The 27,277-nt window shown below is 39.9% G+C and overlaps 1 protein-coding gene across 1 annotated transcript; it reads left to right on the top strand.

Annotated features, from left to right (window-relative positions):
- Nucleotides 1-6,456: 6,456 nt before the first annotated feature.
- LOC139941502 (follistatin-like) lies at nt 6,457-26,979 on the top strand. The gene is made up of 6 exons (XM_071938036.1): nt 6,457-6,574; nt 19,977-20,174; nt 20,575-20,811; nt 21,776-22,003; nt 22,373-22,606; nt 24,411-26,979. Exons 1-6 carry the CDS (start codon nt 6,487-6,489, stop codon nt 24,698-24,700), a joined length of 1,275 nt encoding a protein of 424 aa, XP_071794137.1. The 5' UTR covers nt 6,457-6,486; the 3' UTR covers nt 24,701-26,979.
- Nucleotides 26,980-27,277: the final 298 nt, after the last annotated feature.

Below are 27,277 nucleotides of genomic sequence, written 5' to 3'. Positions count from 1 at the left end.
GAATTGGCGAAAACGGGAATAACCTCCCGTTTGTGAACTTTAGATCAACCCAGAGAAAGACTTTGATGGAACAGAAAGTGACAGTGCGACAGCCAGCCAAGTCTTGTGGTTTGATCTATTTTCAGTTGATAAATGATACCTGGAAACCGCACTGCGGTTATCTTGCTGCTGGCACTCGGTCTGGGATCTTGCGTACCGCAGAGCAGCGCCCCCATTTGTCGGTCGTAGGTCAACTTTTTTTTCTCCAAAAACGTTAATAGCCTCAAAAATTGATGATACTCGTCAAAGGCTATTTAGTTTGGAACTTTAAAAAAGCTATCACTGCATAGTTCCCTTGGTATCAAATAAGGTAATGCAGTAGAAACAGGCAAATCTTGTCCCCAATATTCCCCGTGGTTATTCGCGCGGTAGTAACGTCTTAACCAACCCATGCACTTGACAAAGTCAAACAAGTGGAAGATTTCTCGGAATGCTCCATTTGCTTCTCTCTCAAGTTCACGCGTGAATAATAGGGGTTCAATGGTCTACTTTCCAAGTGTGGCTTCTACTGCAGGCATCGCAGTGAAGTGGGAACTCCAAGTATGTTTACATGTTGATGAAACATTCATTGCAGTCATAATGGAACAACTCAAGTTCAGTTCTGTGTCCCCATTTCTAGCGAAGATGTCTTTGCTCGTCTGGGTTCTTGTATATATTATCGACAGGACTAGTCTATACAGTATTGGCTTGTCTACATATTATCAAGGTCATGTATAGACTAGAAGTGTCTGAGTGTAGCTAGCAGTGAATTATCAGTCTAGTTGTGACTGAGGCAGCGTCAGATTTTTTCCTTCACACCCTTGTTTCTATAACAGAAGTTTAGGCACTTTTAAATTACCTTGAAAGCACCCGGGCAATACGCTATTACCGTGACCCTGTCTATTGGGCCACAAAAGCACTCCTTAAAGACAGTGGACACTATTGGTAATTGTCAAAGACCAGTCTTTTTACTTGCTGTATCTCATCATATGTATGAAATAGCAAACCTGTGAAAATCTGAACTCAATTGGTCGTCGGAGTTGTGAGATAACTATGAAAGAAAAAACACCCTTGTCACACGAAGTTGTGTGCTTTCAGATGCTTAATTTCGAGACCTCAAATTCTAAACTTGTGGTCTCGAAATCAAATTCGTGAAAAATTACTTCTTTCTCGAAAACTACGTCACTTCAGAGGGAGCCGTTTCTCACAATGGTTTATACCATCAACCTCTCCCCATTACTCGCTACCAAGAAAGGTTTAATGCTAATAATTATTTTGAGTAATTACCAAGTGTCCACTGCCTTTAAACTATCCCAACTCATTTGGAGTATGCAGCTATACGGCAGCCGCTAACAGATAGCTAATCATTCACATCTGTATACCCTTTCCAAGATATACCATTTATTCATCGAAAATCAATTATAGTGTCTTGCTAGGCCGGGTCATTAGTGTCACGACCAGGAGTCGAACCCACACTCTGATGACGCAGCCTTCAGATTTAGATTTTGATGCTCGGCCGCGACACTCAATTCAATTGAAAAACAATTGAGTAACAAATCAGTAATTGTTTATGTTGTGGTGACGATTTCAAGAAACATAACTTGTCAGTGTTGAAAGAAGAGGTCATGAAACTAGACCAATGGGGCAACCACTTATCGTTCACGGAGGATACCATAACGGCAATTATAGTCACACCCGCCAAGTTAATTTCAGCGTGCTCAGAAAAGGCGCGAAGTCTCAGTGGCAACAGGACCCAATTTCATAGAGCTGCCTAAGCACAAAAATCAGCTACTCCTACCTAAGTTACGCTTATCAGAACAAGGTTACCAGCCAGCTACAATTTGTGCCTGGTATCCTGCTCATTAAACAGTGTTAAAGGCAGTGGACACTATTGGTAATTACTGAAAATAATTATTAGCATAAAACCTTTCTTGGTAACGAGTAATGGGGAGAGGTTAATAGTATAAAACATCGAGAGAAACGGCTCCATCTGAAGTGGAGTACTTTCCGAAAAAGACGTAACTTTCCACAAATTTGATTTCGAGACATCAGATTTAGAATATGAGGTCTTGAAATCAAGCATCTGAAAGCACACAACTTCGTGTGACAAGGTTGTTTTATTTCATAATTATCTCGTTACTTCGACGACCGATTGAGCTCAAATTTTCACAGGTTTGTTATTTTATGCCTATGTTGAGATACACCAAGTGAGAAGATTGGTCTTTGGCAATTACCAATAGTGTCCACTGTCTTTAAGCAATATTTTCTGCTTCAGCATCTCTATGAAATTGACTCAAAACAAAGAGTACGGCTATTGCACCAATGAGTAGAAAGATGGAAACAATCATGTGCATGAGAATTGTTTTTGCTATTAAGAAGAATATGCCTGAAGTGTATGTTTAATAATAAAAACATCATCTAGACCGCAGACCGAAAGGGTCCCAAAGGTGATTCGAATTGAACCCAACTACTAAAAGGGGGTCAGTGGTTCATGGAAGGGTTTCAAAGTGTTGATCCGGGGTCTGGCTAGGGAGTTCCAGACAAATCCACACCTTAATCCTATCAATGAATGACTCGCTAATCCCGTTGGCTGTACGGTTAGTATTATTATGACGGCATAACCCACTGAATATTATTTCATTTTTGTTTAGATACTTTTGTTGCACATTTTCAACTAGTTTTTCAATCTGAAACATGACAGTCAAGACAAACACCTGTACAGTAACTTTTAACGAGAAACTATTCAAATTTTTCTGGGACCGACTTAAAGGTACTGTTGTAAATACTAGCTAAAGAAAAACCTGCTACGAGCAATTGAGAGCTGTTGATATAAAACATTATGAGAAGCATATTCCTCTAAAAAGAGTTTTTGAAAAAGAAGTACTTTCTCACTGAAATAATAAAATACTTCAGGCCTGAAGGCCAGGATCGAAGCCTTTTTTTTATATTAGGCATCTGAAAGCACACACAATGTTTGCAAAATGGTTTTTTTCTTTCATCATTCTCTTGCAACTTCGATGACCAATATTGGATCCAAGTGTTTACAGATTTGTTATGGTATGCAAATGTGAGGATACGCCAAGTGAGAAAACTGCCAACTGGTTGCTCCTTGGGGCCGAAACGTCACTCCCACACATGAATCGAAGGTTTTCTCGACTTTTCCTTATGAAGTGCTTCATAAGTGGTTACACACACGACGCAACGCGGCAATGATGACGTCATTGTTGGCGCTCCAGAGAGACACCGAGCTGTGACGCTGCAACACAGCCGTCACATGTTCCGACTGTGTCCCGACGGAACTAGATTTATTACCGATCTGTTTTATGTCGGCGAAGGAAGGTTGGGTTCAGGAGGGGCCCTTCACCCTTTCACATGGGATGACCCACATCAGAACACCATCATTGTTCGCCCTCTGGTCGACCCTTATATTATCTCATTCGATTTAAGGACTCTGGATACTATTGGTAATTACTCAAAATAATTATTAGCATAAAACCTTTCTTGATTACGAGTAATGGGGAGAGGTTGATGGTATAAAACATTGTGAGTAAACAGCTCCCTCTGAAGTGACGTAGTTTTCGAGAAAGAAGCTATTTTCCACAAAATTTGATTTCAAAACCTCAGATTTAGAATTTTAGGTCTCGAAATCAAGCACCTGAAAGCACACAACTTCGTGTGACTATGGTGCGACAAGGGTGTTTTTTGACCGATTGAGCTCAATTTTTCACAGGTATGTTTTTTTATGCACATGTTGGGATACACCAAATGAAAGGACTGGTCTTTGACAATTACCAATAGTGTCTAGAGTCTTTAAAGGCAGTGGACACTATTGGTAATTACTCAAAATAATTATTAGCATAAAACCTTTCTTGGTGAAGAGTAATGGGGAGAGGTTGATGGTATAAACATTGTGAGAAACGGCTCCCTCTGAAGTGCCATAGTTTTCGAGAAAGAAGTAATTTTCCACGAATTTGATTTCGAGACCTCAAGTTTAGAACTTGAGGTCTCGAAATCAACCATCTAAATGCACACAACTTCGTGACAAGGTTTTTTTTTTTTGCTTTCATTATTATCTTGCTAGTTCGATGACCGATTGAGCTCACATTTTCACAGGTTTGTTATTTTATGCATATGTTGAGATACACCAACTGTGAAGGCTAGTCTTTAACACTTACCAATAGTGTCCACTGCCTTTAAAGGTATGGGCACTATTAAGTATGGTAATTACTAAACAAAAATTGTTTAGCATACTTGGTAACGAGGAGAGCTGTTGATAGTGCAAAACATGTGAGAAACGAACTTCCTCTGAAGTAACGTAGTTTTTGAGAAAGAGGTAATTTCTCACCCAACCACAGGTCGAAGCCTTTAATCAGCATCTGAAAGCACACGTATGTGCAACAATGGTGTTTTCGTCCAACATTCTCTAACGTTTTCGATGACAAATTTTTCACAGATTTTTTATTTTCTGCAAATGTTGGGACACACCAAGTGAGAATACTGGTCTTTTACAAAAACCAATAGTGTCCAGTGCATTCAAACCTTCCTCAACACAAAGGTTCCCTGTATTCTATACCAACGATACAAATTCTCAAAATAAAAAGGTACCAGGCCAGTCTACAGTAAAATCAAGCAACGGTTTGAAAGGATAAGCTACCCTATACACATAAGTGATACTGACAAAACAACCAGCTTTTTCAAAACAATAGACATTTCTTTTTACAAGATGTTGTTATTTCCTCATTCTGACCCTGTGTGTATCATCATCAAGCCTCGGTTCGAAGGGAAAATAAACGAAATATTTCTAAAAGCAACTTTTTGTTTGGGCACTAATGACGAAAGAGTGCATTGAAAACTTACTGATATCTCAAGTAATCCCATTTTAAACGTCCATGACACATTGTCATTTTTAATATTTGGCGCAGCATTTTCGCCTTAAATTTTACAAACTCACATACGCCTGGGCAAAATGATGGTCAATGTTGACAATGCTCTCTTCACGCCAATAATGTTTGCACTCCGCAAACGAGGTGAAACTTTACGTCAAAAATGTGATCATCAATTAAGTCAAAGTATATTACAAAGGCTAACACTGATTGGAGTTACATTTTGAGCTGATATTTTAACTAAAACTGGGTCGCGTCTCAAAGCACATTTACTTTTGTTTTTGTATATAACACTAGAAATATTACTGTATACGTCTATGCATACAGCCTTGTTTCACTGTGACGTCACTAACAGGTGGTTACAAACCAAAATTGATTGCTTGACAAAGTAATGTGGGCTAAACTTCCTGAGTGCAGTAACAGGTTTGAGTCCCAATTGTGTCGGGGGCGGGGGAGAAATTATTTACTGTCAATGGGAAGTGGACAGGGATATGACGTTAGTAATGGGTGGCCCAAGCATTTTGGCCGGGATTAGGTCGAGTTCTATTTTACAATAAGTGGGTCACTCAAGAAGAAACTCATAAATAAATAGTAAACTTGCGGGTACAACCATGTGTAAATCTTTTAGGGTGAGTGTTGGCTCTGAAAAGAGCCGGTTGGGTCTCGACGTTTCGAACAGTATACTCTGCTCGTCTTCATGAGAAACCTGAAGTGGGTCACTCGTTTTGTTGATGACTCAAACGTTTTGCACGTGTTTTACATCAACATCTTCTCCAACAAGCAAGCACGCCAATCAGGTGGATAACAACAAAAACTGCTAAATGGGACGGTTTTATTTTACCAAATAAGACTTGGTCGACCTTCAAGACACTTTGAAACACCACGGAGGAAGAATCCTTCATGGACACACCAGGTGCAGTGGGGAGACCGATGCGCCTTAATTGTTTTGTGGGTTTGTGTTTATTGCTGTATGGTATACCCATTCCAACATCACAGACACCAGCAATCACCTTTAAAGGGTCACAAGTGTCTTAGCACCCCGAGGGGAATTCTCTTTCCCAACTGAACATTTCCTCCCCCGCCCCAACCCCAACTCCTTGGAAAAACCCCACAATCATAACCAGATTATGGTCGATGACCCAGTGGCATCTCTCTAGACTTGTGGACAAGTCGTAAAATGTCTGTCGCGGTGATAGCGTTCCAACTCTCTCGCGATTCCCGCGGGGTATTGTCGCGAGACTACTGCTCCCACAACTACAGTGGGCAACCATCAGTTCAAGCGGGAGCTGTGATCTCGCGAGAGCACCGCCACAACTCGTCTATCTCACCGCATGTGACCATTAACGACTTGTCAACAAGTCTAGCATCTCTCTCCTCATTGTATTCTCCATTACGCAGCAGCCGATAGCGCACTTGGGGCGAGAGCGATAAGCCATCTGCGGATGGTAAATGATGTCACCTCTCTTTTTTGTGTGGATATAGAGAGCCCCACTTGGGATGGTGCGTACACGTACGTACAAAAGACTAGCACACCTTCCGAGTGGCCACACAAGATTTGTCGTGCACACAGCAAGCGGACATCATCATGAAGACCCTTCAACGGATTGTGGTGGCGGTCATGCCGTGTGTGGCGGTCGCATTTGCTCTATTAGTTCTATCGTTGCCGGTACATGGTAAGTGATCACATTATTTTCTGGGTTTTTTTTTACCCCCAAAGCAAACATTTCTTTGGATTGTAAATGGTGCAGGAAATAAGTTTGTATTTGGGTTTTTTCTTCTTCTTTACAATATTAAGATTATTGGCTAGGTCTTCACCAAATATACCGATGCAATTGATTGTTTTGATTGTTGATTCTTTGCCGATTATGTTGTTTTGATTGGTATAAACAGAGCAAGGATAACGACCAAAAACATCACTGTGTGAACGTTAGGCCGTGTGGTCAGCGTGCGGACGAACGCGTTTCAACCGTTTTACACCACATGTTGCATTTTCTCAAAAAACATGCACACACAAAAAAAACACCGATTACCTACCAAGGAAATAAAGATTCTGTTTCAGTTTATAGAAGCTAACATGTCAAAATATTGCAGTTAGTTAATTTAAGTAATGCCATTAATACAATTCCTTCATACGCGGTGAACACAAACACACCTGAGTGAAGAGGAAAACATTTAGACAAGACCCGATGCTGCCATGTGGGTCAATTTGAACCAAGAAACTATCCTATAAATAGTTTGTTGAGAAACAACGCGTGCTATGTGGAGCATCACGGTCGTACATTTCAGACCCCTAAGTAGGGAAACTCCTTTTATTGTGGAGTTGGGAATGATGATTTATCTGAATGAAAACTTCAGATTGCATATAATATAAATGGAGGAAGGCGATAGAACATAAATTGAAGGATACAACACATGGTTCAGCTGTTGCTCTATAAAACGTTCCTAATTGTCACAAAACAGTCAAATGAGCACAGTTTTTCCTTTTGATGGTTTAAAAATCACAATTCGATTTCAAAAGGCGAGAGGTCCAGATTATTATAAATAATACCCCCTGGTATGCACCCTACAAAATGATTGTTTCCGAGTTGAAATTGCTTAGGACATTCGTGGGTGGGATGGGGGTTGGGATAAATTAGCCAAATTTGCTCTTAATGTAATGCTGTGACCTTCAGCGGCCGGTCTACCGCACATGTGCTTCGTGTGTCATTCTCTGTTCAGTAGCTGTTTTTCAAGGAGTTAAGAAGCACCATTCTATGGAAGCACGAACTACAAAACCGAACCCGCTTTTAGAACATAATGTAACCATAGAGTAAGGACGTCCTTACTCTATGATGTAACGAATGGGTTGTTGTGTGAGTCTGAACATAGCTTTCCTTTTGTATTTTGTCAATGTTGTTTTGTAAACGTTGTATAATTTGAAGTGAGATTACCCCCTTTTTATTACAGTGAATCCCACATTTTACTATAGAGGCTTCTTATAAAACTAACACATGAAACGAATAAACTGATGTTTTATACAGCGCTTAAAAGGGCTAGGCCTATACCTCTGGTAACTACATTTAAAAAAAATAATGACCATACAAATTACATTGGTAAAAATGTCACATACTATCAACCTCTCTCCCCGTTACTCGTTACCAAGTAAGGTTTTGTGCTAATAACTATTTTGAGTAATTACCAATAGTGCCCACTGTCTTTAACCAAAGTTGAATTGCTGATTCGATCATATTTTTATGGAATATGTTTAACATGTAAGACTTATTGTTTAATGGTGGATTCTCCAACAAGTCTTAAACCAAGCAAGCTTGAGAACATGTTGCTCGATGAATGAGTTGTCAATGAATGAGTTGCAAATGAGCACGAACACCCAAATGACAGTTACCTCAATGCCGCCAAGACTTGCTCTATCAAAGTTAGACCTACCGGTTCGAATCCCCAAGTTGGCTTAATTTCCACAAACCCTACAATGAGTGGTACAATTCAGAATCATTGGTTAAACAATGATTGGTTAAAATAAGCCTTTAAAGGCAGTGGATACTATTGGTAGTTACTCAAAATACTTATTAGCATAAAACCTTTCTTGGTGACGAGTAATGGGGAGAGGTTGATGGTATAAAACATTGTGAGAGACGGCTCCCTCTGAAGTGCCATAGTTTTCGAGAAAGAAGTAATTTTCAACGAATTTGGTTTCGAGACCTCAGATTTAGAACTTGAGGTCTCGAAATCAACCATCTAAACGCACACAACTTCGTGTGACTAGGGCGTTTTCTTCTTTCATTATTATCTCGCAACTTTGATGACCGATTGAGATCAAATCAAATTTTCACAGGTCTGTTATGTTTATGCGTATGTTGAGATACACCAACTGTGAAGGCTAGTCTTTGACAATTACTAATAGTGTGCTACCCACTCTTTTCTCGACAACCTGGGCACATTTTTAGTGATATTAAAAAAAAAAATCATTTGTTATGACGCGTTTCATGAAACGAGGCACTAAAGGCACTGGACACTATTGGTAACTACTCAAAATAATTGTTAGCATGAAAACTTACTTGGTAACGAGCAATGGAGAGCTGTTGATAGTATAAAACATTGTGAGAATCGGCTCCCTCTGAAGTAACGTAGTTTTAAAGAAAGAAGTCATTTTCCACTAAAATATTTGAATTTGATTTCAAGAACTCAGAATTAGATTTTGAGGTCCCGAAATCAAGCATCTAAATAAACGCACACAACTTCGTGTGACAAAGGGTATTTTTTTTCTTCCATTATTATCTCGCAACTTCGACGACCAATTGAGTTCAAATTTTTACAGGTTTGTTACTTTGTGCATATGTTGAGATACACCAAAAGAGAAGACTGGTCTTTGACAATTACCAAAAGTGTCCAGTGTCTTTAAATATGTAGGCCTATGTCCAGTTGGCTTTCGATGTGTCGTGCTACCCACTTTTTATAAGAACTGTTTTCTCGACAACCTAAACACATTCTTAATGCTATTTTTTATAACAGTTATTTTTATGACGTGTTTCATGAAACGAGACATGAAATATTGATTTTCCCCTGGGGTGAGAGATTGCGTCGTTTCACAGAGGTTCATACAATGATATTGTCCACATCTCAACTAAATCGTGCTTAGATGGCACATTTCTTCCAAATACACCGTGACGTCATCGGGGAGACTGCTATATTTAGGTCTTTTGAATTTCATGACATCAACTCTCTCTTGTCTGTTGATAAGCAGATAATTTTAATTAAAAGCACTGGACACGTTTGGTAATTGTCAAAGACCAGTCATCCTCTCACTTGGTGTATCCCAACATATGCATCAAATAACAAAATCTGTGAAAATTTGGACTCAATTGGTCATCGAAGTTGCAAGAGAATAATGAAAGAAAAAACACCCTTGTTGCACAAATCTGTTTGCTTTCGGATGCACAATAAAAGGCCCCGGGCGTGAAGTATTCTAGTTTTTTGAGTGAGAAATAACCTTGTTCTCACAAACTACGTTACTTCAGAGGGAGCTATTTCTCACAATGTTTTATACTACCAACAGCTCTTCATTGCTCGTATACCAAGTGAATTTGAATGCTAACAATTATTTTGAGTAATTACAAATAGTGTCGAGTGTCTTTAACCATTCAAGGACACCGACCCCCACCCCCCCCCCCCCCCCTCCAATAAGAAAATGAGACAACTAGAGATCCCGTTCTTTGAACCCGTGTTCTCTTCTCTCATTTCCGCCGGTTCAGTTTACCCCGTGTTTCGATCAGAACATTATTGTACCCGAGTAATTATCTAAACATTCATTGATGCTTGAGGGTGGGGTGATTGCCAGCAGAGCTCTGCCGTCTAGCGGCTTCCACTCCCGGCCATACCCCCCCCCCTTCCCAGCTCTATCATGTCATTATTCCGGGAAATTAATGTGTCTGGGTAAAGCGTGGACTGTGGTGGAGAGGACCTATTTGCAAATCAGAGAGGACATTACCTGCTGGGAGACATTCGATAATTATGCGGTCATAAACCTCCCGTCCGGGGAATGTAAGTCGTTTGCATAATAATAACCCTGATGCGAGCTTAGTCTGCAAATCGCCATAGGTTGTTTTATTAATTAAATAAAAAAAATAAAAAAATTGTAATTGATCCCATAGTTTGTTATATATAAAAAAAATTATTCGAGATATATTCAGATGAGATTGAGAATTGTTTTTTTTTTTTCCATTATTGTGTATCTCTTAAGGCCTACTTATTACTTTCATTTAAAGGATTTGGGTACTTTTTGTAACACAAAACACAATGTCCACAGATTGACATTAAACTTACACCATTTGAAGATAATGATAGTAGAAAGCGGTCCTTACAATATTAGTTGCTGAGGTACTGTAGTTTTTGAGAAATAAGTAAAACAATGTCATGAAAATAAGTTTTTACATGCTAAAGTAATTTTTGCTCATGATCACTGAGACAGAGAGGAAAATTATTTTCATGACATTGTTTAACTAATTTCTCAAAAACTATACAGCACCTCAGCAAGTATTTTTTCAGGAAAGCTTTCTACTGTCATTATCTTCAGACTGTGTAAGTTTAACGTAAATCTGTGGACATTGTTTTTTTTTTGTCCAAAACAAGTACAAAGGCCTAGACACTTAAAGCCATTGGACCCTTTCGGTTCAGAAAAAAAAAAGTTCACAGATTTACAAATAACTTACAGGGTTTACAGAAGGCAATGGTGAAAGACTTCTCTTGAAATATTATTCCATGAAATGCTTTACTTTTTGAGAAAACAGCAAAACAATATAAATTCTCGATATCGAGAATTACGGATTTATTTTAAACACATGTCATGACACGGCGAAACGCGCGGAAACAAGGGTGGGTTTTTCCGTTGTTTTCTCCCGACTCCGATGACCGATTGAGCCTAAATTTTCACAGGTTTGTTATTTGATTTAGAAGTTGTGGTACACAAAGTGTGGGCCTTGGACAACACTGTTTACCGAAAGGGTCGAATGGCTTTAAAGGGTATTATACAGTAGGCCTATAATAGTAAGAATAAAAACATTTGTTCTAGTTTGGTTTTAAAGTGCGAAGATCAATTTGTTTTTCCTGTGGAATGTCTCCCCCTGAAAGGTAGTCATGAATTCGAGAATACTGTACCTGAACACCTATTTAAAAAAATTAAAAAAAGTTTTTATAAACGCAACGCAAGTTTTTGCAACCATGGTTAAAAACAACATGCTGACAATTTCGCATTGCTTTTTTTAAGCAATAAAGCCCAAATTGTTCACAAGGTTTGTTATTTCATGTATAATGGTCGAAGATCACAAATTCATGAACACTGTGTCTACGTCTATTTAGTCAGCTCCATCAATCCTATATCCTTTTATAAACTCGGCGCCATGTAACGTATACAGGAATAATTCATTTCTAGAAGTATACAATATCAAGAGAAGTCACCAGTAAAATTGAAATAACAGATTGTTTTGATTCCGAACATTATCAAAAACATTATATTTGGTGCAACATAATGATACGGCAGGGGCTGGGATTTCCACCCACGGAAGTCTGATTTCCCAAAGAAGTGTCATTTAGGATGGTTCACCTTTTGCGTTTGGTAAGAAGAAAACACTGAACAATTTTCTGTTTTGAAAAACTGGTATAGCTGCATCACAATACTGTAAAATGATCGCTCTCTCTGTGGAAAATGTTTATTTGTTGAGGTTGGAAAATCATACAATAACCGTATACCAGTTTGTCCAATACTCTTTAGGTAAAACAAACAGTTAGCCGTAATACGCAATACTCAAACCTCATTACTCAAATCTCATGAACTATACTCAAACCTCATTTCTCAAACCTCATTAACTTCACTCAAACCCTCAAACCTCTCTAACTTTACTATTGGTAATTACAATACCCAAAATAATTGTTAGCAGAAAAACCAACTTGGTAACAAGCAACGAAGAGCTTTTAATTAATTAATATTAAAAGACTTCAGGCTAGGCCTTTTTATTTATGCATTTGTGTAACAAGGCTGTCTTTTATATCCTTATCCTCTTGCAAATTCGATGACCAAATCGAGCCCAAATGTTCACAGATTTGTTACTTCATGCATATGTATATACACCAAGTGAGAATCCTTGACAATTATGAAGGTGTCCAGGGGTGGATTTCACAAAGGTAGTCCTAACTTAGGACTAGTCCTAGGCAATGCTAAGAGGTAGGACTGGTCCTAAGTTAAGACCAGTAACTCATCCTAACTTAGGACTGGTCCTATCTCTTATCATTGCCTAGGACTAGTCCTAAGTTAGGACTACCTTTGTGAAATCCACCCCAGTGCCTTTAATGAACACGTGTCATTATACATATAAGGCCGTCAACCCATAGACAAGACATTGAGAGTATTGAAGCAGTCTCTTGAGCTAATACTTCGATCCAATCCACCCATTAAGTTCTACAGCCGTGTGAAGTACCGGCTCCGTCTCTCCTAGAATTACAATCGATATATCTGGGGTTGCGATTGCAGGTTTGTTGGCTTTCGGACCCCCCCCCCCCGCCCCGACGTGCTCAATTAAAACTAAATTTACCACAGCGGTCTGGTCTACCGTCTTCGTCTGAGTTCAATCATACATTCTCCTGAAGACGAGCAGAGTATACTGCTCGAAACGTCGAGACCAAACCGGCTCTTTTCAGAGCCACCACTCCTTCAAAAGAGATGTTACTCATGACTGTACCCGCAAGTTTACTATTCATATTTAGACTTAAAGTAACTCACAATTATTCTCATACACAAGCGCCTGTGGGAGGGGGGGGGGGGCGGGGGGCAGACTTCTAAGCCTCCCACATTGGCTCGTATGCATTTGTATGCAGGAACTGGATCTGGATGCATCTTCTCATCAAAGTTCTTTTTTAGATCCAAACGAGAAAAGAGGAAATAATGAAGAAATTTCGCTTTGATATGTGGGAGGACAACTCTAGAGAATTATTCCAGGGAAAACCCACGCAGTCAAGTAGGGACTAAAAACTAAATCCACATAGTGCCCCCGGTGGGGGTCCCAGAGGTGGAAGGCGAGGCAAGACATCACTACACCAACCTGGACACTTGTTGGGTATTTTCCAAATATTTCTTTCAGTCGCGTCGAAGACTTTGAACGTCATGTTTTTTTAGTTTTTTTTTTACCAATTTTACACCGGAGAGTGCAATACTAAAAAAAAACTTATACCAATTCAATAAATGTCAATGGAACAGATTTTAAATTCACGTCTTGGATAAAGAATATTCACTTTGTTTTTTACCCATAATACACCGATGTGTGTTAGCACTGTATACTCAGTATTTTTCCCGAGTTCTGTGAGCAAAAAATCACAGGCATATTATTACTCGGGTGTGATTCGAACCCACGACTTTTGCCATTCCAGAGCAGTGTCATACCAACTAGACATTACAACACATAAAACATTATCCTATGCAAATGTCTTTTCTGAGAACTTGATATTGAATAAGGAGCTAGTTGCGAATATTGAATAAGGAGCTACTAGTGGAGTGTTTCCATATCAAGGATCTGAATGGTGTGTCGACGAGTTCATCCACAGGGGACCCTCCACAGGGTGTATATATAAAGGGTGCGGGCTCAACCTCATTACTGAATAGCACCAAGCCTCTCCTCGGGCAGGGTTTAACTCGAGTTGAACACGATTGTTATCATCGGTCGTTATCGGTGTGGTTTTATCAATTTACACTTTGATACCTTGAGCGTTCTTGAAGAATATGTCATCAGCTGTGGTGAAACCTTTCTCTGGTCTGGTCTGGCCCAGCTGGTATCTCTTTCAGTAGGAACATGTAGGACATGGTGGGACTAACCTATACACTACAGCAGAGGGCGCTACACACCCAAACAGTTACACAGTTTGAAAATGTGTGTAACACCAACGCTTAATAGATCTGCCGTAGACGGCAGAGTTAAAACTGCTAGTGTTAATATATTAAAAAAAACCTAACCACTCAACACAAAGTGCCTTTGTCTAGACTGGTTAATGACACTGGCCGCTATAGTGCGTCGATTGCAATGGTAATTTCATAACTTGATTTATGCCTCTTGTGCGTTCCATACCACGAGCCGATCAAGCCGCGCACTACACTTATACTTTTCTATTTTTCTATAACTTTCACCTGATGAAGACGATCAAAGCACACTGATCGAAATGGCGAGTCCTTACAGCACTGGGTTTTTAGAACCACAACTGATAAGACAGATGTCATGATGGAGGGCATGGAGCATGCATGGAGTCACCGTAATCTTGACTAGTTTTCCCAGAACAACAAAATAGAGCTACGTATGAAACTATCATACTTCAAAGCTTGTCAAAAAGGTCTCCAAACTCAAAATCTATAATAGAAACTTGTTAAGCTGAGTGGATGAATTTTCTAAATTCGATATGCAGAAATCTGAGCTCTTTTTTGACATATGCGTTTTATTTGCAAAACATGTTTGTTTCAGACTCGACCCTTCGCGGGACGGTAACTATAGGGATAGGTTCATCCTTGGATTGACCTGACCGCCTTCAAAACTTCTCACTAAAGATAGTACGGTTCCCGGAGCCCTCTGCATTAGAAGGTCCTGTAGGAACACCCACATGGACTATAGGAATGGTTGGAAAGGATTAAGGGGTAGCTTCTAAGGTTGTTATGCCCACCCAGTAGCCATGGGGGTATCGGTGCTGCACCTGTTTAGGGTATCGAGAGTATCCCTCGCCCTGGATAAACCAGTTAACTAAATTCTTCCACCATGTACTTATCTAGAAGGACCTTATCGCGTGCAGTTTCTAGAGTTCCATAATCAGTTTCAGAGTTCCATAAACTACTATGCACGACCCTTTATGTGTGGACGTCTGGATGCAAGACTCCATCACTGACTATATATTGGATAACATTCCACAAGACAGACAGTAAATCAAGATCAAACTAGGGAAGAAGGCCGCGAAAGCCTGATTCAAAACCACCCAGTGAAATCACACGACTTCAATATGAAAAACAGAGTTGGTATTCGGACCTCGGTTTTGATTCCAGATGCTAGGTCTATTTCAATATTGTGCGCTTTCAACACGGGCAGTGAAAGGTGGAGGGCAGGGCCAAAGTTCGCACTGTTACCTAAGTGTAGTGGTCCTCTGTTTTGGATTATTTTTTACTAAAAATAACCAACCATTGTGATCGGGGTAGGGTCTCCACTCCCCACTCATCAGCTCGATAACGCTGATAAGAATTCGATTAGAGGAGTAAAATAGCTGACTTCTTGTGAAACGTCGTCTCAACCAACTGTCACACTTCTAGGTGATAGTGGCTGAACTGCTGCAAACAGGTGCCTCCCCCCCCCCCCCCATCAACAGACACAACATTAATAGTCAACTAGTCAGCTCCATGACACATCATGAACAGTGAACGAAAGTTGGCTCATTCACGCCATGCATGCAAACCGTCACTAATATCAGACACAAACCAATCAATCAACAATGAACTAAAAATGAATGAATAAGACTTTTAAGAAAAAGGGATGCAAAGTGAAGCAACGTGACTGGACACCTTTAGTAATTGTCAAAGACCAGTGTTCTCACTCGGTGTATCCCAACATTTGCATGAATCTGCGGAAATTTGGCCTCACTAGGTCATCAAAGTTGCAACAGAACAATGACTCTGGGGTACTGTTGGAAAATTTATGTATTATTTTGGCGAAGAAAGCTATCTATAATTGTAGGTTCTAAAACAAGAAACCGAATATGACCTCCTTTTTGAACTTAGTTAAGTTTCACTACACACTGGAGAAAAAATAGCTTTGGGCAACACCAACCTGTACAAATTTGATAACAATGTTTTGGTATGTTGCATTGGTACATGTATGTGTAAACTTGAGCATTGAAAAAGAAGAAAAAAAAAAAAAAAAACAATGAAGAGAAAAAAAAGGTTGCACAATGTATTCTTTCAGATGCCTGTAATAAAAGGCTTTAGGCCTGAAGTCTTTTAGTATCTGAGGGAGAAATGACCTAATATTATCTCTCTCGTTACTTCAGCGGGAGCCGTTTCTCACAATGTTTATACTATCAACAGCTCTCTCAATTGCTCGTACACCAAGTATGTAAATATTGCTAACAATTATTTTGAGTAAAATCACCACTAGTGTCCAGTGCCTTTAACACATTGGCACGATTAAAAATAAATGTCAGCAAGTGCTGACAATGTGCCTCGTTTATGGCGGCAAAAATAAAGTGAGAGACGAGTTCAATATAAGATAATAATATGGAGTCATTATAATGATGTGAATGTATGCTATGCTCGACTGCCTGGTCATTACCCACCGATAGGTTTAGCAAGGGGAAGGACCTTTTCTCGGCTGAGACATCCTTTATTCAAGTGTATCATCCGGTTATGGGATTGTGTGAACATGTCATTTCGTCGATTCTTCAATAAATCCTCGTGGGTACACATTACACCATTGGAATTATTGATGCATGATATATGTTGCACGTACTTGTTTGATTAACAGTCTGTCCTAAAAATTCAACACATTGAAGGAGTTGAACAATCCTTTTTTTTTTCAAGAGGAAGTTAAAGGCCCGGTCACACAGGCCCCGATAACGAGAACGAAAACGAGAACGATAAAAATGCACGCTCGAGCTTGGTTGAATTGCTCCACGCAGAATACGCCCACGCTCATTCAACCAATCGAGGGCGTGCATTTTTATCGTTCTCGTTTTCGTTCTCGTTATCGGGGCGTGTGTGACCGGGCCTTTAGTCGTTGATCTGAGCAATAAAATGACTTTTGACGAAAATATATGGTACGACTTTTACATTTAACAAAAAATGTTTCTAGGTTTACCTGCAAATGGACATCCTCCTTCCTAAATGATGACCAATGAGTGGCAGAAAAACGACCAATACAAACCCACAATGTGACTGAGTCAATGAATATTTAAGTTCTTGACACAGATTAAAGAATGATCTATGGTTCACCCGCCACCTTTTAGAGGGGTTTAATGCATAGAAGGTGGTTCACCGACTGGACGGAACCAACAACAGACCTGCCATGTGCCAGACGACGATCTGAACCACCAGCGTGGTGTTTTATTTCCTTCTTATTTTCATCATGACTTGTTGTAAAAAAAAAAAAATTAAAAATGAATTTCGATTTTCAGTTATTTCTTTTGACCCACCCACCCACAATTTCGAGAAATGATTTTTGTTTAACATTGACTATTATGAATGGCCCCTAAAACAACGGTGAGAAAAAGGAAAACGCACATGTGTCTTGAGCATTCTTCTGTGCCTCCAGGAGAGGGCGCCCTACTCAATGACGTCACGTGCTTAAAGTTTATAACCACGGGTTTCTCCATGGTAAAGCTAAGGCGGTGGTAGTTTCATTGTACCCATTAAAACTGCAAATTTCCTTTCTGCCAAAAGTCGTCAACATAACACTTTACAACACGTGGGACATAACTAACTGACATTTTAATGAACTTCAAACTGTGTGGGTTTTTTTTTTTTTTTTTTTTTTGGGGGGGGGGGGGGAAACACACCTCGACCGCAGACAATTATTACTGATCCTGTCAAAATCGGTACACTATTATTGTACACTGGGACCAAATAACAAAGACATGTTAAATATCAGCGTGAAAATTTGATAATCTCACATGGTTAATCTTAGTTTTACCAAGAGTTAATGTGTTATTTGTCAGTGTGCCTATATCATGCGTTGTCTTCTCTTCTCCTTTCTCGAACTCTGTGAATTTTAAGTTTCATAATTTTGTTTTCCACACTTCATATTTCGAGTATGTCAGTCGTCGCTCACCAACCACCCCCACCCCGCCCCCTCTGTGATAAATAGAGTAAATTTACGTTTCATAATTTTGTTTTCCACTCATCATGTTTTGAGTATGTCAGTCGTCGCTCATATTGGTATGATCCGACCGGATTTGGTCCTCAATCCCAGCGGAACACTTCTAGGAACTTTGGTACCCATTATTAGTTTCTGGTTCACGGCTTCACACCCATGCACAGACCACCCAGATTGTCCCCTATAACCATGAACTCTTTGAGGAACTCCAAAGCAACCTGCGATTATATGACTAAAACCTAACCCCCCTGAAATGTCAACTTTTTGTGAGTTTGATAAATCACTCAATTATGGAAAGAGGTATTGCAGAGTCCGCCCATTTTAGTGTGGTGGCCCAGTGGGAATGATGCATAGTTGTGAGGAGAAGTGCACGTGTGTGTGCCATAACAATAAAAATACATTTCGGGGGGGTTAGCCCTTCACTCTCTAATAATGTTGCCAAAAAAGTAATAGCGGTGAAACACAATCGTCATCTTTATTATGCTCTATTAAGGCACCCTTAACTTGTCATTTTGATTTGTGGTTAACCAGGTGACAAACAGAATAACATTTTCAACGACCGCATGCAAAAAAAGGGGGAAAACTGGAACAAAACGAACCATGCCATCGCATTTTGTTTCAAAAGTGAACGACCGATGTGGCAGGAGACTCTGTCCCACGTACAAACTTCTTCGGATAGCGCCCTCTTTTGAAAACCAACCTCCAATTTCCGAAGAGTCCCTGAAAACCGATTTCCCTATAGAACACAGTATTCTCAAAATAATAATAGTAATCCGGCGCTGTACTTTTAATGCAGATCAAACCACAAGAGACAATTTAGCTCCTTATAGTGTGTCCCACCCACTTGAAGGCAGTGGACACTATTGGTAATTACTCAAAATATTTATTAGCATAAAACCTCACTTGGTAACGAGTGATGGGGAGAGGTTGATAGTATAAAACTTTGTGAGAAACGGCTCCCTCTGAAGTGGAGTAGTTTTCGAGAAAGAAGTAATTTTTCACGAATTTGATTTCGAGACCTCAGATTTAGAATTTTGAGGTCTCGAAATCAAGCATCTGAACGCACACAACTTCGTGTGACAAGGGTGGTTTTTTTTTCATCATTATCTCGCAACCTCGACGACCGATTGAGCTCGAATTTTCACAGGTTTGTTATTTTATACTTATGTTGAGATACACCAAGTGAGAAGACTGGTCTTTGACAGATACCAATAGTGTCCAGTGTCTTTAAGAAAAACACTTTGGTTTGATTAATCGGCATAGTGGTGAGATCCATTCTTACAATTGTATTCAACAGACGGTATCAGACTTCAGTTTCACACCCGATGGTGCAATATTAGACTTGGGAAAACAGTTATATGTCAAGCGAGGCTGCATGTGAAATTAGTCTGGCCCCCATGTCGTATAACATTGCAACATCACCTACATTGGATCAAGTTGGGCTTGATGACGTAACCAGACATTCGTTGGTTCAAATCCAACCCGAGTAATATGCCTGTTTTTTGTTTGCTTGGGTTTTTTTTTTTCCTTTTTTTTTTACAGAGCTCCTCGGGAAAGTACTGAGTATACAACGCTAACACACATTGGTGTGTAACATGGGTAAAACCAAATTAGTAATCTTTATCACCGATGCAAATTTCCCTCCTTTGAAGTAACCAGACTATCAGAGTAAAATTGCTTATTGTGATGTTTTCTTCGCCAGGTCTGAGTTGCTGGGGGTTGAGAGAGAATGGAAGCGGGACGTGCGAGCTCCTGATTCAAGAGAACGTCACCATGGAGGAATGTTGCTCACATAACGGGGAGAGTATCTCCTTCTCTACGCTGGAGAATCTCGGACCCGGTGAGGTCTTCTGGTATAAAACGCTCTACGGAGGGGTACCAAACTGCAACCTTTGCGAAAGTAAGTGTTTAGCTGTAAACGATTCTTAGTTTTAGCTAAATATTAGCTTCCTGAAACGTCTAGCTCCTTTACTGTATATCAACAGTGTGCTCAGTTTTGATAAAGTGCTCAACACCTTTAATTGAGATGGAAATGGGCAAAGATGTACTGAACCGAAAGAGCGGTCCGTTAGAGAAGCTGTTATTTAAATAAGGGGTACATTTGGTTTCTGAGGAAACACTAAACGTTTACCCTTTCTGGAATTTATTGCTCTGCAATTAAAGTCTAATTTACGTAACTCATTACGAGCCCCACTACGCCACTAGTCTCTTTTCAGCCGTTTCCGCTGATCGCTCCAATCTGATAAACCCAAACGCCGATTTAAATGACCAATTTCCTGTCTTCGTTTTCATAACTTCAGAAACATGCAAACAGACGCAGTGCAAGGACGGCCGTAAGTGCGTCATCAAGGGTGGCCGACCGAGGTGCGTTTGCAAGCCAGACTGTGCACAGAGCGAGAACAGTACGTCACACAGGGGACCTGTTTGCGCCACCAACGGCAAGGAGTACAAGAGTATGTGCGCCTTTCTCAAAATGAAATGCCGACAGCAAGACCAGTACTTAGAGTTGGATGTCGCCTACAATGGACCATGCCAAAGTAAATCAAATACACATTTTACACTACTTATAACAACTTATTGTATGTTAAATGGTTTGTGATCAATCTTTGCTAGCATTGTTTCAAATCATGCCTATCAAAGTGGAAACCTTTGGTAATTATCGAAGACCAGTATTTCCACTTGGTGTATCCACAAATATATGCATAAATTAACAAATCTTGTAAGAAGATACAACTTCGTATGTTATGATTATAAGTCAAGCTTTATTCCAGATAATGAGAATTGACTGTTACATGCGGGCGGCCATGTTATAAGGTGAATACATTGCATTATGGGAAGTAAACACTAGACTTGAGTCAGTCAGCTTATGGCATACTGCTACAAATCTTAGAAAATTTGAATTCAGTTTGTCTTCGAAGTTGCAAGAGAATACTGAAGAAAAAAAAAACACCCGTGTTGCCAGATGTTTGTACTATCATCAGATGCCTAAGAAAATGTTTCAGGCCTGGATTATTTTATTAATTTAGTGAGACATACTTCTTTCTCAAAACTACGTCACTTCAGAGAGAGCCTTTTCTCACAATGTGTTTATACCATTTACAGCTCTCCATTGCTCGTTACCAAGTAAGTTTTTTGTGCTGAGAATTTTTTTGAGTAATCAACAATATAGTATCTAGTGCCTTTTGTGCTATTCACACGATAGCAATTACACTGGGGTCCCTTGCTTAAGTTTGGCATGGTTGTAAAAATGTAGCAATGTTTGACAAGATTTTGCAAGAGAACTTGGACAGTAGTCAAAATGGTTGTCCTTTCACATGAGGTACACTTAGTAAAATGTGACAACCTTGATACAATTTTAGCAAGGGATCGTTGCTAAATTGCTCTCGTGTGAAAGGGGCGTTGAACAACTTTGTCCGTGTAGATTCAATTTAGCAAGGGATCCTTGCTAAATTGCTACCGTGTGAAAGGGGCTTTAACCAACTTTGTCCACGTACCTTGTAGATTCATGCGACAGCGTAGCTTGCCTGGGCACCCACAAATGTTGCGTGGAGGATCAGCACGGCAGACCGCACTGTGTGTCGTCTAGCGCCATCAGTTGTCCAGGCCCGTTTAGGGACGCCTTCGTGTGCGGTGCTGACGGCGTGACGTATGAGACGCTGTGTCAACTCAGGCGGACTTCTTGTTCCAGGGGGGCCATCGTCCCTGTATCACACACGGGAAAATGTGAAGGTAAGAGATGAAGCCATGAAACAGCAGTTGGTCATGTAGAAACAACGTGGGTTTTAATGATCTACGATTGGACTGTGTGCAAGTATTGCGTGTTATCAACACACTTAGAGCAAGAAGATCGGAACCAAAGGATCTATAAAAAAAATATATATAAAAAATGTGTTATATACTTTTATCATGAGTAGCCATTTTGTCTGGTGTTCTGTACATCAAATTAAGGTACCTGGCTGCTTTTCCTTCCAGTCTAATTTTGGACTAAATGGTAGAAAAGCAAGATGGCAGCGCACCACGATAATAATCCTGCGAGTGATGAATTTGAAAAACTTCAGCTTCCCTTCATATTTTTTTTAAAATTTATACTCTCATTAGCTTTGACGTCTTGCAACAGCACAAGTTGTGTGAATCGGAAGGAGTGCTATTGGGATCACCCAGCCAACACATCTCGCTGCATCTTGTGTAACTACGACTGTAATGGCTGGCCGGACGAGGTTCCACTGTGTGCCTCAGACGGCAAAACGTACCAGAGCTGGTGTGAGATGCAGGAGCATATATGCCAGACGCACGAGTACGCGGAGGTGTTAGCGTGGGGAGTGTGCGATGAATGTAGGTATAGAAATAATGAGTTGCATTACTTGAGATTTGGGTTGTAGCTTTGCTCCCCCAGCCCCCCCCCCCACCCCTCCAATCGAGGCAAACTGTGCGGTACATACCTTTTCTGATAGCGCCCTCTTCTTAAGTCTCCTCCTCCACCCTATTTAAATTTTCAATAATGCTGGACAGAGTCTCCGGGGGACAGACACCAACCTATTTACGACACTCGGAAGGGTGACATCAGATGCTTGTGTTTAAGAAGGGCAGATATAGCACCCAAACGCCAGTAACAAAAGAGGGCGCTATACATATAGATCGTACACTTTCGTTGATGACACGAAGCTCCACCCTTAAAGGCGATGGACACTGTTAGTAATTACTCAAAATATTTATTGCCATAAAACCTTACTTGGTGACGACGCCTCCCTCTGAAGTGACGTAGTTTTTGAGAAACAAAAGTAATTTTCCATGACTTTGATTTCGAGACCTCAGATTTAGAACTTAAAGGAACACGTTGCCTTGGATCGGTCGAGTTGGTCTTTTAAAAGCGTTTGTAACCGTTTTTTATAAAATGCATATGGGTAGAAAGATGTTGTAAAAGTAGAATACAATGATCCACACAAACATGCCTCGAAATTGCGTGGTTTTCCTTTTACCTCGTCGACTAACACGTCGGCCATTTATGGGGGTCAAAATTTTGACTCCCATAAATGGCCGACCATGTTAGTTCGCACAGTAGAAGGAAAACCACGCAATTTCAAGGCAAACTTGTGTGTATCATTGTATTCTACTTTTAAAACATCTTTCCAACCATATGCATTTTATAAAAAACGGTTACAAACGCTTTTGTTTTGACCAACTCGTCCGATCCAAGGCAACGTGTTCCTTTAAATCAAGTATCTGAAAGCACACAATATCGTATGACAAGCGTGTTTTTTCTTTCATTATTATCTCGCAACTTCGATGACCAATTGAGCTCAAATTTTCACAGGTTTGTTATTTTAGGCATATGTTGACATATACCAAGTTAGAAGACTGGTCCTTGACAAATTACCAATAGTGTCCATTGTCTTTAAGAGGCCAACATCTCATCCGATAATAACACAATCAAACAAAATGGTTTGACAGCGTCGCAGTTAAATTTGAATTTAAGGGCAGGACATCCCCTCACAGTCTTCCTAAAAGGAAGTAATGAAAGGAGGTCAAAGTGTGACCCTTAAACCTTAAAATAGTCAATTAGCCTTGTACTCAAGGAATCTCGCCATCACATTAAAGCAGGTTTAATTACCCTGACACGGCCCGACTTTTCTCGTTTGCATTTTGATGGTTAGAGTCTCGTTGCGGATGTTCTGATAAATTCGGACTACTTGTAATATGCATGATTGGTATTTACCAACCATGCACATGCCTTTAAAAAGGCACAGGACACGTTTGGTAATTGTCAAAGACCAGCAGGGCAGTATTCGTATCCCAACATGCATATATAACAATTCTGTGAACATTTTGACCCAGTTGGTCATCAAAGTTGCAAGAGAATAATGAAAGAAACAAACACCCTTGTTGCAAAAATGTGTGTGCTTTTAGGTTCATAATAAAATGTTTCAGGCCTGAAGTCTTTGATGATTATTTGAGTGAGAAATTACCTCTTTCTCAAAAACTTTACTTCAGAGGAAACCGTTTCTCAAAAATAAATTGTATTATCAACAGCTCTCCATTGCTAATAATTATTATTTTGAGTAATTGCCAACAGTGCGAGAACCTAATTTAGAGGAGATTTGTACGATTACGTTCTACTGTTAATTATGTTTTTATACAGACGGACAACCGTTGTACACCCCAGATGATGGGTCAGGTTACTCCATGTTCGACTCAGGCTACAGTCAGATCGACTTCACTCCAAGTAGTCGACAGATTCTCGACAACCTGCGCTCGAGCATGTACAATAGTCAAGGGAGAGATGACGAAAACGCCACTACGACGGAGAGCAGCATGTTCAACACAACCCAACAGATCGACGGTACGTTGGACCCTGTCACACCACAAATACCAGCACCAGAGGCTGACGGGGGCGACGTGATTGGGAACGAGGAAATTGAAAACCCCTAAAATAAGAAGTGTATCCGCGTACTGGTTTTCAAACAGACTATTACAGCAAACCCCTACCATAGCCGCACTGTTGACGTCTAATCAATTGGTACTTGACAGAGAGTCAGGCTGCAACAACCCCCTACCATAGCCGCACTGTTGACGTTTATTCTACTGATATTTTGACTGAGAGTCAGGCAACATCAAACCCCTATAGCCGCACTGTTGACGTGTAATCATAATGATATTTGACCGAGGGCTCAGGGCTAGCCAGGAGCCACGTTAGAGCTCTGACTAATATTGACTATAAAGAATGTTTTCCATCTACCTACCAGCGCGTGTGTTCAATAGCTAGTACACACCACCGAGCGCCTCAGGTGGGCTTTGTATTGATTGATACCATCCCCGCATATAGACAGTTCTTCCCCATTGCTATCAGTTTGCTCATCGACAAGCCACTGAATACCAGTAAGCTAGACTTGTGAAGTCTTAAGAGACTTGAACAGGGTCGGGTCAAGTTTAGTCAAGCCATTGTTTGAAATGGCTCCCTGGGCTTTACTTAGAAGAAGCTGTGAATGGTGAACGCGTTTATGTAGCATGACAAGGCTCAGTTCGTGACAACACGGCAGCCATTGCAGGAAGCGTGGCAACATGGCTGCCAAGTGATTTAATAGTATCGCGCGACCTTTAAACCAGTTTAACAATCGTTACAAATGTATAAGCCAACGTAAATTGTAAAGAGGACAACCTTATTTCGAGTGTTTACTGCTTCAATGTGTTCCGTTTTACCTCAGCTGCTTTAACTTTACAAAAAATGCATACATATATATAGCTTTCCCTAACCACGTCTCATTAACCCGTTTATGCTATTCGCAGTGCAAAATGTACAAATAATCAAATAGTAAACGGCATTTGTATATTGAGGAGGTTAAAAAGGCTGTGTACCAAAATGGCGGTTGTGGCTGTGTCTGTTTACGCACATAATTACTTACGTTCAAATTGGTTGCTTAAAAGCTTTTGATACGTATAGTTATTGTACATCATGTTGGCCATGACATGAAGCCCTACTCACTGTCAATGAAGATGTATGTAAAACAATTAACCTGTAGAAGTTGCAGCTTCATCAGTCGTCAAGTTTTTGAAAGAAAAAAAAAGAGCAGAAAACACTGAGCAATGCTTCTCGGAGTGTCGCGTAAATCCGTTGTTCATGCTAAAATAATTTTCGTGAAATTGTTAACTCATTTCTCAAAACTACAGCATCTCAGCAAGTACAATTTTAAGGGAGGCCATCTTACATTAGTATCTTTCAACCGCGTGGATTTTAAGCTCAATCTGTTGACGTTCGTGGTTTGTGTAGTACAAAAAGTACCCCAACCCTTTAAATAAGTTCACATATTGTTTACATGTATTTAAAGCAGCTTTATAAAGCTGGCCTCTGGAATCTTTCAAACAAAACAATAAAATAAAATAAAATATAAAATCTGCTGATGATAGTTGAGCAGGCGACCAGTCATCGACACTATACACTGATCGTACTTTGGCAGGTAACCTCCTTCTTTGAAATACAGCATTGTTTTATGTTGAGGTAATTTTTCTTGTGATTAAAGCAGCTCTATAAATTTGGGCATTGATTATTGTTGTTATGTTAATGGGACATTGTTGTTTTCCTCATTCACTAACAGTACTGAGGTAATTGTCTTAAAGGAAGTGGACACTATTGGTAATTACTCAAAATAAGTATTAGCTTAACACCTTAATTGGTAACATTAACAAGTAATGAGGAGCTGTTGATAGTATAACACATTGTGAGAAAAGGATCCCTCTGAAGTGACGTGGTTTTCGAGAAAAAAAGTGATTTTCCACGAATTTTATGTTGAAACCTCAGATTTTAAATTTGTGGTCTCGAAACCAAAAATCTGAAAGCACACAACTTCGTGTGACAGGGGTGTTTTTTCTTTCATTATTATCTCGCAACTTCGACGACCAATTGAGCTCAAACTTTCACAGGTATGTTATTTTGTGCATATGTCGAGATACACCAAGTGAGAAGACTGGTCTCAGACAATTACCAATAGTGTCCAATGTCTTTAAACGCTCTTATTACATTTACAATACAATTAGTACACATATTTATTTGTTTCTGACCGCTGTTGTATAGCTGGCGTTTTGTAAAAAGTATTATTATAAATGTAATCCTATAAGTGTTAATCAAAACTACCTACAATTATTTAAAAGATTAAAATGATTATTATTTAATATTCAACCGTTCTACCTGGGGACTACCTCAATTGTGTGTTCAATAAACCACATTCAGCACATTTGCTTTTACGTCATGATGATGTTATGCTTTGTTGTTATATGTGTTGACAAAATTGCCTGCGTTTACAGATTCACTCATCCTCATTGATATCCGAACCCAACGTAAAAGAAATGTACCACAACGGCTAAAGGGTGTTCAGCGTTAAAAATAAGACACAGCTACAGCTAATTTCCAAGTGACAAAACAACTAGCAGCCGACATTTTGACGTTAATCTGCATGGACACTGAGGATGTTTCACATTTACATCCTTTTCTCGCAGTTCCCGCCAAAATGTTGT

This window comes from Asterias amurensis, chromosome 9 (genome assembly GCF_032118995.1).
Source record: "Asterias amurensis chromosome 9, ASM3211899v1".
Lineage (NCBI taxonomy): Eukaryota > Metazoa > Echinodermata > Asteroidea > Forcipulatida > Asteriidae > Asterias > Asterias amurensis.
This window is presented reverse-complemented; position numbering and strand designations above follow the sequence as displayed.

Excerpts from the sequence above, each read along its gene's own strand:
- LOC139941502 (XM_071938036.1), top strand. The coding sequence starts at position 6,487 with ATGAAGACCCTTCAACGGATTGTGGTGGCGGTCATGCCGTGTGTGGCG. Across the intron at positions 6,575-19,976 it reads TCTATCGTTGCCGGTACATG|GTCTGAGTTGCTGGGGGTTG; the intron begins GTAAGTGATCAC and ends TTTCTTCGCCAG. Across the intron at positions 20,175-20,574 it reads AAACTGCAACCTTTGCGAAA|AAACATGCAAACAGACGCAG; the intron begins GTAAGTGTTTAG and ends TCATAACTTCAG.